Below are 12244 nucleotides of genomic sequence, written 5' to 3'. Positions count from 1 at the left end.
AACTGCAACAGCACCCTAACTAAGCACACACATGTATGCACTATGCGCGCACGCACACACGCTATACTGTACATAACTTTTCTGTCGGGCAGAAACCTCTTAACTCAATATTCTAACTTTTGGTGTTTTTTTTCATAATGAACGCCCTACTCGATCATACTACAATGTCACACAAAAAGCATCAAAAGCAGCAGATCTGCAAGCTCAAAACGTGACACGAAGTGATGCATTTCACGCTTGTAGATGTGCTGTATAGCCACTTTGAAATTGAATCCTGAAAAGTAACTGTCTTGGACATCCGACAAAGATGACACACACACACACACACACACGCGCGCGCGCAGGCACCACTTCACACACACACACTCACACACATAGGCTGCTCCCATATATCTGGCATACCCCATGCAGTCATGGTAGTTTTGCCATGCCTCAAGCTTCAACATAAATTCATTGATGATTAAAAGTAGGTCATTAAGTACATACGTTTTATATTTTATATTTTTTATAATATTTTTTATTTCCCAGTGAAATTTGGTTTAATGAAATGTGTTTCAAAACCCTGTTGAAGTAGATTTTTTTTTTAAAGGATAATGAGCAATTAAATGCCTTGGTTCTAATCTAAATACTCTCTTTTAGTTCAGACTATTTAATGAAGTTCACTTAATATATATAATATTTTTTATCAAGGGACCATAACATCAAGGTGTACATTTCTTAGTGGAGGAAAATAATGAGTTTTAGAGAGCTGATGCGCTGTGGGCTTCTAGTGTGACGACACAAGGTTCTGGAAAATGACGGGAAGAAGTGGATCATATATCTGGCCTATATGTTTCAACCTTTACCACCCTCTGTAGCATCATCTGTGTCTTTCACAGGAAGAAAGCTTCCCGGAAGGCATACAGCATTCTCCCACAACAGACGAACCTCTGCAGCCACTGCCTCACATTGTCACATGGTGGGGGGAAGAGTCATTTATGTGACACGTAATCCCAGAGGTGACATCAATGCCACTCCTCACATACCCCCCCACACCCCACCCCCGACACTGAAAGCCCCCTTCAGCTACGTCGATGTCAACCCAGACTTCCTCCTCGCATCTTCTCATGGGAAAAACAAAGCATGCACACACACACACACACACACACACACACACACACACACACACACACACACACGCACGCACTTGTGTGCCCTTCTTGTGTGTGTGTGTGTGTGTGTGTGTGTGTGTGAGCCCTTCTTCTTTAATGTGTATACTGTATGATCGCAAGAACAGATCGACGTTAACTGGAACAATGGGCCCCTGATAACACTGTGCACCATTTGTTATTTTTTATAGCTATATACTCTATTTTTGTATTCCAGGTGTGCAAAGATGTGAGTATTACTACGAATTAAAGTGTGCAAGTGTGACATCCAGTCGAGGTTGAAGGGCAGGTCTGATAATGATGTACCGTGCATTTCCCACCATAGTCCAAAACTTTGTTAATCTGTTTTACATTTTTTTAAAGAAAAAGCTAATTTAATGTTGAGGTGCCCACAAGGTCTAGGTGCCCACTGGAACTGTATCAAGATCTACAAGCACTTAAAAATCTGTTTGTTTCAGCAAGCAGTAACACTGTTGTACTACAGAGTATAAATGTGTCTTTTAGCCAGGTGCTGCACCCCCCCATCCCCCCCCCCCCCAACCTCCTCTAACCCAAAGGCCATGGCTTGTCTTTTCTTTGGAGAGCACCAGCCTCCAAAACCTTTACTCCCAGCCTCTTCAAAGAGCCACGACAACAGGCCGGCCGGGCCCTGCTGTCCCAGGGGAGGTGTGTGGGGGCCTCCCCTTGCAGAGGGGCGAGAGAGAGAGAGAGAGCCCTGGTGGAACGCCAGGGCGTGGGGCAGTGTTGCCCTGTCTGCTTATTATCAGCAACTTTGGGCTTGTTTTTTTGTAAAGTCGCTTGTAAATATTGGTAGTTGGGGTCGTGTTTTTTTAAAGTGTAGTTATTTGGGCTAACTTCCAACTTTTTTTGTTTATATCAGTGGTTCTCAAACATTTTCATGTCAAGGATCATGTATTTATCCCCTAACCCTGATCTGAAAATGCTTTGTTAACGGTGCCAGATTTGTGGTGTTAGAATGTTTCAAAAATCGTCTAAATACAAAGAGAAAAAGGAAAATAGCCGAAAGAAATCTATTTTAAAATAGCCGATGTGTACATAGGTTTAAGTTGCTTCTTTTGGGCTTGTTGTCACAGACCAGGTTGCTTATTTCTCTCGCAAAATCTGGCAACACTGGTGTGGGGGTGGGGTAGGGGGCTTTTCTTTTTTCTTTTCCTTTTTTTGCGACATGCAGCGAGCGAGTGAGCATGCACGCCATGCAGGGCCCAGCCGGTGGGAAAGGGGGGCCGACTGACAGTATTTGAAAGGTGCTTTCAGCTGTACCCAGAGACAACAAGGGTCCTGTTTTTTGTTTGTTTTCTGTGTAGGAATGACAAGGATAAAGTAAAGTGCAACTTCAAGAAGACGGGGTAGTAAAGGGGGAAAAGTGGGGCAGGGGGTGTTGTGTCTTTTATCACACTATATGAATGCTGGGGAAATGTGCAAAACGAATGGAGAAAAAAAGAGAAAAAAGCATCTGCAGAATTATACTTCCAAAAAACATTCTAGTTTCTAGAAATGTTATAAATAAATTAAATTCAAATCAGACACCCGGCAACCTGCTGTGAAACAAGAGCGTTGGGGGCAAAAATTCCACCGTGATTCACTCTTTTAGATGCTCTCTGTCTATCATCCAAATATTACAGCGTATGCTGGCAAAATTAATGAATAAATGCACATCCGTGTGTGTGTGTGTGTGTGTGTGTGTGTGTGTGTGTGTGTGTGTGTGTGTGACTGTGTGTGTGTGTGTGTGTGCGTGTGTGTGTGTGTGTGTATTTGCACGTCTGTAGACTCTGTAGGCCTTTGGTTCTCAAAGTGGGGTCCGGGGACCACTAGGGATACTTGAGGGAGTTCCAGGGGTTCCCTATAGCTAAATTAGAGATAGTTATGAACCGAATGGACCCCTATGGGCCTGAAACTCAAGAGTGTCCAAATGTCCCATTAGGGTCCATTTGGTTCCACTTGTACACTCTCAGAATTAAATTAACAGTGATTTTACAACATAAGTTGAGGTCCCAGAGATAGACTGGGAGGTCCGTAGCCTAATGCATGTCAAACTGGGGGTCATTGAAATGCAAATGGTTCAAATCCTCTCTTATCGGGGTCCCTGGCATATATTTTCAAATGGGGGTCCACAGACTAATATTTGGTCGATCTGGGGGTCCTTGACATGAACAGGTTTGAGAACCACTGCTGTAGACTATACATGTGGCGGTTGGGAGGGTGGGGGGTGGGCACAATGGGTAGGGGGGCCTCATGCTGGAGGAGGCGGAGCTACAAGCGCCTCCCTCCCTGCCTGCCTGCCTGCCTGCTGCGCGCCACCACGGCACCGCCCACACTTCAGATGCAAAGTCTCATTTCATCAGTCACAAGCAGCAAGGCCACGGGGTAAACACAAGAAACAGATGGAGAGCAGAGGAAGGCTGGAGAGAGTGAGGAGAGAGAGACAGAGACAGAGACACAGAGAGAGAGAGAGAGCAGCGATAAAACGGGATAGGAAGAATAGGGGAGTGTCAAAAGACGGAACTTTGCAGAGTGCAAAACGTCAACACTTTGAGGTAGGAAAAATTGGCTTCAGCCCACACCTTTTCTGACCACTTTAAGGTGCTTTACTGATACAGTATGTACTGTACTGTACTCTACTTGTGTGGACACCACCATGCACCGTCCCACAGATCTCCAATACTGAGAGCCACCTGTCCATAGCAGAAGAATATCAACCCCAGTTTCAGGAACAACATTTGGGAAGGAGTGAAATCAAAGGAATTTCAGGCCTCCGACTTCCCCACTGTTACTGACACCCGACCTACATTCCCATGGATGCCAATCCAGCTGGGGTGCTGGGGTGGCTAGAGGAACAAGGGCTCCAAATAACTATCTCAGCAGTGATGGAAAGTAACTACGTCCAACCGGGGAAACTCCCCCGTCAGGTGAAAAGAAGCGGCTTGGACTCCTCGTGCATTGATTATTATTATATATTGATTATTTTTAATCCTAGATCAGTGGTTCTCCCAGTCTCCCCCATAACTCTGAGAGTGTACAAATGGAACCACATCGACCCGTAGGAGTCCATTTGGTTCCATCTGTACAAGCTCAGAGTTACAGATTTGGTCAGCATTTGGAACCCCACTCAAGGAAGCCTGAGGGTCCCACCTCAACTTGAGGTGGTAGAAGACATCCACTGTGAGATGTCAGGCAGTCAGACATGTGGCAATGCAAGATCGGAATCAGTATCGGGAAGGAGAAAATGGTACATATCTACCCAGGACCTTCTAGGCTAATAGCTGCCAAAAGAAAAAGAAAAAGATAAAGAAAAAAAAGATTTAGCCAAAATTTTACATGAAACATTAACTACTTCAGATGGCTTTGTTAACGGTAAAAACTAAAAACTAAACAAAAGGGAAAACATCCAAATCAATACTGATTTCACAGACAGCTTTCTTCTTCTTTTATTCATGTTCTCTCTGAGCTAGAGAGGCCATTAGGCACACACAGGCTTCAATTATTTAGAAAAATACAGTTAAAACTAAAGGCTAAACTGTCTGAAAACATTCAACTCTTTCGGCAAGGGCTCGTCACTCTGAGCCAAGTCTCACTTCACACCATCTGGGGAAGGAAAACACTATCGGCTGTCGTCAGGAGAAAAAAGAACGTATTCAGGACTGAAAACAAAGATGTTTGTTTCTCCTTATTGCCTTTTTTAAACCCTAGTCTAGTGTCTATATTCTGAGGGAAACGGTCTGCGAAAATAGTTCACAGTGTCAGATGTTGTGAACATCTAGGTTGTCTATTATCATTTCCAGTGACCCGGTGAAGCAGGAAATACATACAGGCCAATTTGACTATGTCTCGCGAAAAATGTGTTTTGCAAAAATGGAGCTATAACAGGCCAATGTGAAAAGGTTGGGATATATTCCTCAGCCTAGAAGGAAAGTTTGAAAGATTTCACGTAAATTGCACGCTACGTTCATGATTTGAGGCATTTTGTTCCAAAAATGTGTTTTGCAAAAATCCACCTGTTGGTGGCACTATAACAGGCCAATGTGAAAGGGGTGGCATTTGAGGCTTTATGTTCAAAACGAGCCAATCCTGCCAACTTTGAAAGTCAATGTTAGCCAATTAGGATGGAATATGAAATATCGGACAGATCCGGCTTGAACACATGACTATAGATAGAGCAACACAACTTGGCTGTGTTGGTCGCAGAGTGGATGGCAGATAGTCAGATACTGGACACACAAAACAACCCTCTGTATCTAATATAAATGTATTCCAAGGCAGCACGTGTTGCTCTTCCATAAGGCATGATCCAGGGCATAATGGATTATGGATAAAAGATCTCTCAAAGGGAATGGCACCTGGCACACTGATTGGTTTATGTTGTGTAACGCCCAAACCACACCTATGCACAATGTAATGGGTAGTGGAGGTGTTTTAAGGATTTAGGTGGTGGCACAAGACGGGGGAATGCCTCTTACACAATACTAAATCCACAAATTAAGGAAAAAGGGTCCCTGCTGCAAGATGGAGCCCCTATATCTGATTGACTTTTATACCACTTATATGATATAAGACAGTTTCTCGAGATCACCAATCACCGATCGAGTCATTTGGAGTGAATATCGTCTGATTACCGATCGGTGGCCGATGGGGGGGGGGGGGGGGGGGGGGCAGTCACATGATTTCAGATGGATTGTCATAACGCCAACAAGAGCCCTGAGCACACATTTGGCCTTCTCCTCCATGATGGGATCCTGTTACAAGATGAAGATGTCTGTTGTAGCCTCGGGCCTATGTCAGGCTTAGCACCACTTCCACACCACATGTGTGTGTGCCCCTCCCCCCAAACACACACACACACACACACACACACACTTGTACACAACAATCCATGCTTGGTAGCTTGCACGAAGTGGGATATTATAGTTTTTCCCAAATTAACGCCTTACTTAATCAATGATCATACTACAAGCGTCACACAAAAGTAGCAAAAGTTGCAGATCCACAAGCTCTAAACGTGGAGCATTCCCTGAAAAGCATAACCAGAATCAAAGTTTGCTAGGACCGTATCTATCCATACAGGTAAAGGAAGTCCTGAATTCAGAACTTTACTCCAGTAAAAGTACAAAAGTATCGGCATCAAAATATACTACGTTTTCTTTTTTTTTTACCCATTTTGGACTGAGGCCAATTCTAAAAAAGCTTCTAAATCTTCTAAAGTTTTCTGAAAAACAAATATTATTTTATATAGCAGCATCAAACATTTTACATTTTTGAAGACTGCACTACTGTACACTACAGGGGTTCCCATCCAGAAGGGTTGGAACACCAAAAGGGTTTCCCGCCCAGAATGGGTTCAAATTATTTCAAAGATTACTGCATTGTCACATCACTATGCAACGCAGCGTGTTGTGAGTTTGTATTTTAGCCTTTTTTTATAGAATACAATAGAGCTTTATGTGGTTAATGTATGTGGTTTTGTAATAATCGAAATCTGCAAAATAACTACATGTAATAACTGCCTCCCATCTCCCAACAACCTTTGGGGGGGAAATTCAGGTTAAAAGTCACCATAAAAAAACAGCTTCCAGAGTGATAGATCAGACTTTAGATACAACTTGGACTTTGGTCAGGAGATCTAATTGCCTTCTAGAGACTCACTTCTCTGACTTTAGTCATTACCAGTACCAGTCTCCGCCAAAGGAAAGAGAGAAAATAAAATGTTTCCAAGGAATTGTGTAGATGTGACTGTTCCTGCCTTAAGCACATAAATAATCAAATCTTTCCAAAAAAGACTGTTTACACATTTTGTGGCATAATTCTGATAATCTGGTTTCTCGAAAATAGCCACGGTATTCTTGTCTCGTGATGATGTGTCTGGCTGGCTTTGTGTGTAGAATAAATCGACAGCAGTTTCTGTGTTGCCATAGTAAAGAAATTGATACTTTTCTTGTTCACAGTGCCTTGCTTGTTGGTGTGGGTGGAGGAATTGAGCATCCTGGAGGATTTCTTTTTTTCCCCTCCTCCTTTTTTGATGGTGTTTCTCAGTCCTCAAACATGCCTCCTTTGAGGGAAAGCATCGCTAACCAAAGAGGCTTAAGGCTCCTCTGAAGCAATTCCAAAGGATTTCCTCACTTGACAACAACGGCACTGTGTGTTTACTGCGATGCCAAAATACAAAAACGGCCACGGACCTCCAACATTTCTCTTTTCCAGCCATTACAATGTGCCCTTGTCACCACCATGGGCTTGTCACATGACGCGGGTCTTCATCTGTTTATGAGAAACAAACAACTAATATCTGCATTTCTGGCAGTGGCTCTCGAACGTTTTAATTTCAAGCACCACCTGTTTTGGTATGCATTAGGATTAAGTCACGGACCCCTGTAACTCTAATAGAAAACGGAACCAACCATTTGTACACTGTCAGAGTTATAGTCCTGCAATGATCCATTTGGTTTCTAAACTATCAGTCATTTAAATGGGGACCCCCTGGAAGCCCGTCAAGGACCCCCTGTTTGGTATGCATTAAAATTAGGCCACGGACCCCCATAACCAGGTCGACCCTTGTACAGGTCCATTTGGTTAATTCCATTTGTAAACTCTTTGAGTCACATGATGAGACATCTACCAAGAAATGCCAAAAAGTATTTTTTTTAAAGAAAACACTTTGGGTTTGTCGGTTTAATTATTTAGTGCATTCAGCTCAACAGACAGTGAGGTCTTGATCTTTTGAGTCTGGTTCAAGAGTGCACTTTAAGTGGCAGGCATGCATGAATGCATATAGGAGCAGACCGGCTACCACTTGACTTTACACTTAAGGTCTCACAACTGCCTAAAACACAAATGGAATTAAGTGTGTGTGTGTGTGTGTGTGTGTGTGTGTGTGTGTGTGTGTGTGTGTGTGTGTGTGTGTGTGTGTGTGTGTGTGTGTGTGTGTGTGTGTGTGTGTGTGTGTGTGTGTGTGTGTGTGTGTGCGTGCGACTGTGGTTCAAGAGGTAGAGCAGGTCGTCCAATGATCCATGGGTCGGCGGTTCGAATCCCGGCTCCTCCTGTCTACATGTCAAAGTGTCCTTGGGCAAGACACTGAACCCCAAATTTCTCCCAATGTGCTGTTTGGTACCTTGCATGTCTTCCGCCGCAATCGGTGTGTGAATGGGTGAATGTAATGCACAATCTATGTAAAGCGCCTTGGATAAAGGCACTATATAAATGCACCATTTACCATTTCATGTGTTGCCTATATTCTGTACAGGGCTTTTTTGGATTCAAGCACTGAGAGTCGGAGACAAGTGTGTGGGATATCAGAAGCAACTGAAAAATATTTGTGCCCTTGATAATGTATTTTATAAATGTGGACTCAAATAAAGAAATTAAAATGTATGTACACACACACACACACACACACACACACACACACACACACAACATTTATTCAGACATGCAATCAGGTTGTTGTTGTTTTTTGCCATGGAACAACCAATATAGGCTGGAGGTTACAACTCATATTTCTGATAAATGGAGCAATCTGTCCCCAGTCCCCACATGGAGTTGTGGAGAACTTTCTCAACTTTTACAATGATCAGCAGCACCTGAGCGTGACCTCTACAATAAACGGACTGTAGGCCTGTAGCCTACTACTACAGCCGTAGAAAACACAACGTTACGTGCCGGTCAGGCTATAAACAACTCCAGATGTAAAACCATTACGAGCCATTACATAAAGTGCAAAGTTCATTACTTGATGTCTTAAGTTCTAGCCATAGCTCTGCTTGCCGCACGGCACAAAGTTGCGATCATCAACGTCAGTTAGATGCACTCAATGTGGGCTACACGGCAGACATAAAAGCCTACAATGTACGCCTTAACAGTAAAATGAACCAATCCTGATTTAGGAACATATATGTAGGCCTACTCCCATCAAATAAAAAGCAACGAGTGGTTTGCGAGCCAAAAGCAGGAATAATCGCGCTTCTTACCCGAGCTGTGGAGCCGCAGTGATTCTTGTGAGTGCAATAGTATTTCTGTTTCACCAGCCAATCGTCCATTCCTTTCCTCGCCAAGCAGGCATTGACTACAAAACTGTCGCCTTGAAAGGAGAAAGAAAGAAATTATTATAAACTACTACTATTTATTGTAACTGGTTACTAACCAAATTACATTGTGCGTGCGTGCGTGCGCGGGCGACCAAATCTCCGTCCTCCAGTCATGCAGCCTCATCTTCAACGAGAATTACAAACTAAAAAGCTGTTGCCGAAGTGTCTGAGTATAATGTGTTATAAATGCTTGGTGCTTACCTTCTGGACTCTCCCTCGGTTTACAAATCGCAGCTTTTTGTGAGGAAAGAGGAGTCAGAGAAAGAGAACAAAACATAAATAAACGTTACTCGAAACTATTGCCGCTGTAGGCTATCCCACACTGCACAAGACACAAGGGGGGAAATAATAATAGCTAATTGAGAAAGCTTACCATGTTTGGAATGCAGTTTACCCATTTCTATGCATCGAGTTGGAATATAAAAGCATCGGGTGAAGTTAATAATCCAGAACAGATAGATATCCAGCGGTATGGTATCCAGACAGACCCGAGCGTAGCAGAGCGCGTCCCGGACAGAATGAATGCAGCCAGCCAGACGGAGCTCATACATCCAAGAGAACACAAACCACACAACAAGCCTTTGATGTGATCCTCCAGCCCCCTCCCCCCCCTCCTCCTCCTCCTCCCTCTCTCTCTCTCTCTCTCTCTCTCTCTCTCTCTCTCTCTCTCTCTCGGCAACCAAAAACCCCGACACTTTTACCACTGAAGGAACGGTAGAGTTTAGGTCCCATAGTCGAGAGGTACTGTCGTTCTCGTGCGCACTGTGATTGGCTAATTGATTCATTGCCACGGCAACAAAGTGCTGCTTGCCCAAATCTGAGTTAAAGGACAACTTTAGTTTTTTTCAACCAAGGTTCATGTTTTAGGTTGTTATTAGAGAAACTAAAAGATGAGTGTTCTTTTTTTTCATTTGCTGCTTTCTTTCGTTTTAGGGATTTTAGCTGTTTTTGACAAGGCATTCGACCATGGGGCTAAATATGTATATATTTTTTATTTTTTTATGATTTACTATAGTCCTAATAAACCCCTGGAAATTTCATCTGGCCACAAAACATCACGAGATCTACTGAATGTGTCAAACTGACATTGAGCCTATGACACACAGTGTGGCTTCCCCTTCACATTACCTTCACATTCAGTAGATCCTGTGATTTATTTGTGGCCAGATGTAATTTCCTGGGGTTTATTAGGGCTATAGTAAATAATAAAAAAAATAATCTCCATAATATTTTGTAAAAAAATACATATTTAGCACCATGCTCGAATGGCCCCGCCCCCCTGTACAAAACAGCTAAAATCCCTAAAACGAAAGAAAGCAGCAAATGGAAAAATAATAACACTCATCTTTTACTTTCTCTAATAACAACCTAAAACATGAACCTTGGTTGAAAAAAACCTAAAGTTGTCCTTTAAGAAAGAAATCATGCAACGTGTGTGTGTGTGTGTGTGTGTGTGTGTGTGTGTGTGTGTGTGTGTGTGTGTGTGTGTGTGTGTGTGTGTGTGTGTGTGTGTGTGTGTGTGTGTGTGTGTGTGTGCGCGCGCATGTGCATGCGCGCGTGTGTGTCCGCAATCTCCCCCCTTACTTGAGTAAGAGTATACAAATACAACCTGTTCAGATTTACTCCACTACAAGTAAAAGTAGCTCAGTCAAAATGTTACTTATGGATGAGTAAAAAAGTACTTGCTTTTACGTTAACTAAGTACACTGAGTAAAAGTACATTTCTTATTTTTCACATCAATTAATTGCTGTTATTCTTTCACATTTAATTTATATAGGACCTTGTAAGTATATTGTTTCAGGTAAGTCACTCTGAAACCATATGCACTGCTGTGCTTGCAGCTTGTAGAACTAAATTATACTTTCCTTTTTTGATACAGTAGGCCTACAGAAAAACATAAGAATTGATTGTGCCGATCTTAACAAAAACAGCCTGAACACTGAGCGAGAGAATTAAGCCCTTCTGCCACTGCTGAGCAGAGGAGGAAGCCACAGACACTGGTGAGCAGAGGAGGAAGCCACAGACACTGGTGACTGGTGAGCAGAGGAGGAAGCCACAGACACTGGTGAGCAGAGGAGGAAGCCAGAGACACTGGTGAGCAGAGGAGGAAGCCACAGACACTGGTGAGCAGAGGAGGAAGCCACAGACACTGGTGACTGGTGAGCAGAGGAGGAAGCCACAGACAATGTACTTTTCCCCTTTTTGAGCAATACATTGTCTTTTTATTAGACTTTATGGATTACTTGGTCTTTGGAAATTAGAAGATTGCAATTTTTGGTTTGATTACTTTTTGATTACTTTGGGATTACTTTTTCATATATATGACTCAGAGACAATTAAAGGAACTTTTCGTTGCGGGACTTTACATTTGTATTTTGAAATCTCGATTGTTCATTTGAATTGTCTTTTTATTTTTGTTTGATCCAATTTTAGCCAGATAAAAGGTATTTTGCAATTTAATATCCAAAGCAACTGCTTTGTGTTTTCCTTTTGGTCTGCAATACAGTTTGGCTACAGTATAAATAATTAGTGACGCAGGTGCAGGAGTCAGGAGTCAGGAGTCAGGACTTTTATTTATTTTCGTTTTTTTAATATAACTCAGACATACAATTTTATGGTTCAGATTGCTATAACATTGCCAAATATGATTTGACAACCAATAGGGAATAACAAGTTAAACATTGTCGACATCCCTGATCAGGGCCCATCACAATTGATCAAATTGTGTATGAATTATTTGTAGGAATGTTCACCCAATTGCTTTTTCGCAGAGAACTGTTACACCTTATAACGTGTTGCAAAGGAAAAGGTTCATGCAGGATGACAACTTAAGTGCTCCCTTCCATAGTTTAATGGTAGCCTACCATACCAACGTGTTTCAGAGGTACTCTACCTCCTTCCATGTAGCCGGCTGGAATTGAGCTTTTGGGGCCACCGTCGCAGCAGCCTCAGGCGCTGTGTAAATCTTGATAATGTATTTAAATGCCGAGCCGGCAACCAAA

General features: G+C 42.7%; 1 protein-coding gene across 1 annotated transcript in view; it reads right to left on the bottom strand.

The window, feature by feature from the left end:
* Window positions 1–9781, bottom strand: part of nkd1 (NKD inhibitor of WNT signaling pathway 1) — a 56764-nt gene extending 46983 nt beyond the window's left edge. Inside the window, exons 1-3 of the mRNA XM_080757379.1 lie at window positions 9615–9781; window positions 9443–9475; window positions 9125–9234 (exon numbers count right to left, since the gene is read on the bottom strand). Coding sequence (XP_080613505.1) covers window positions 9125–9234; window positions 9443–9475; window positions 9615–9639 — 168 coding nt within the window. The 5' untranslated portion in view covers window positions 9640–9781. The remainder of the gene's footprint in view (window positions 1–9124; window positions 9235–9442; window positions 9476–9614) is intronic.
* Between the last annotated feature and the right edge of the window lie 2463 nt (window positions 9782–12244).

This window comes from Protomyctophum bolini (assembly GCF_963924005.1).
Source record: "Protomyctophum bolini genome assembly, chromosome: 1".
NCBI lineage: Eukaryota > Metazoa > Chordata > Actinopteri > Myctophiformes > Myctophidae > Protomyctophum > Protomyctophum bolini.
Note: the sequence above shows the minus strand (reverse complement) of the source record. Positions and strands in the feature narration are given on the sequence as shown.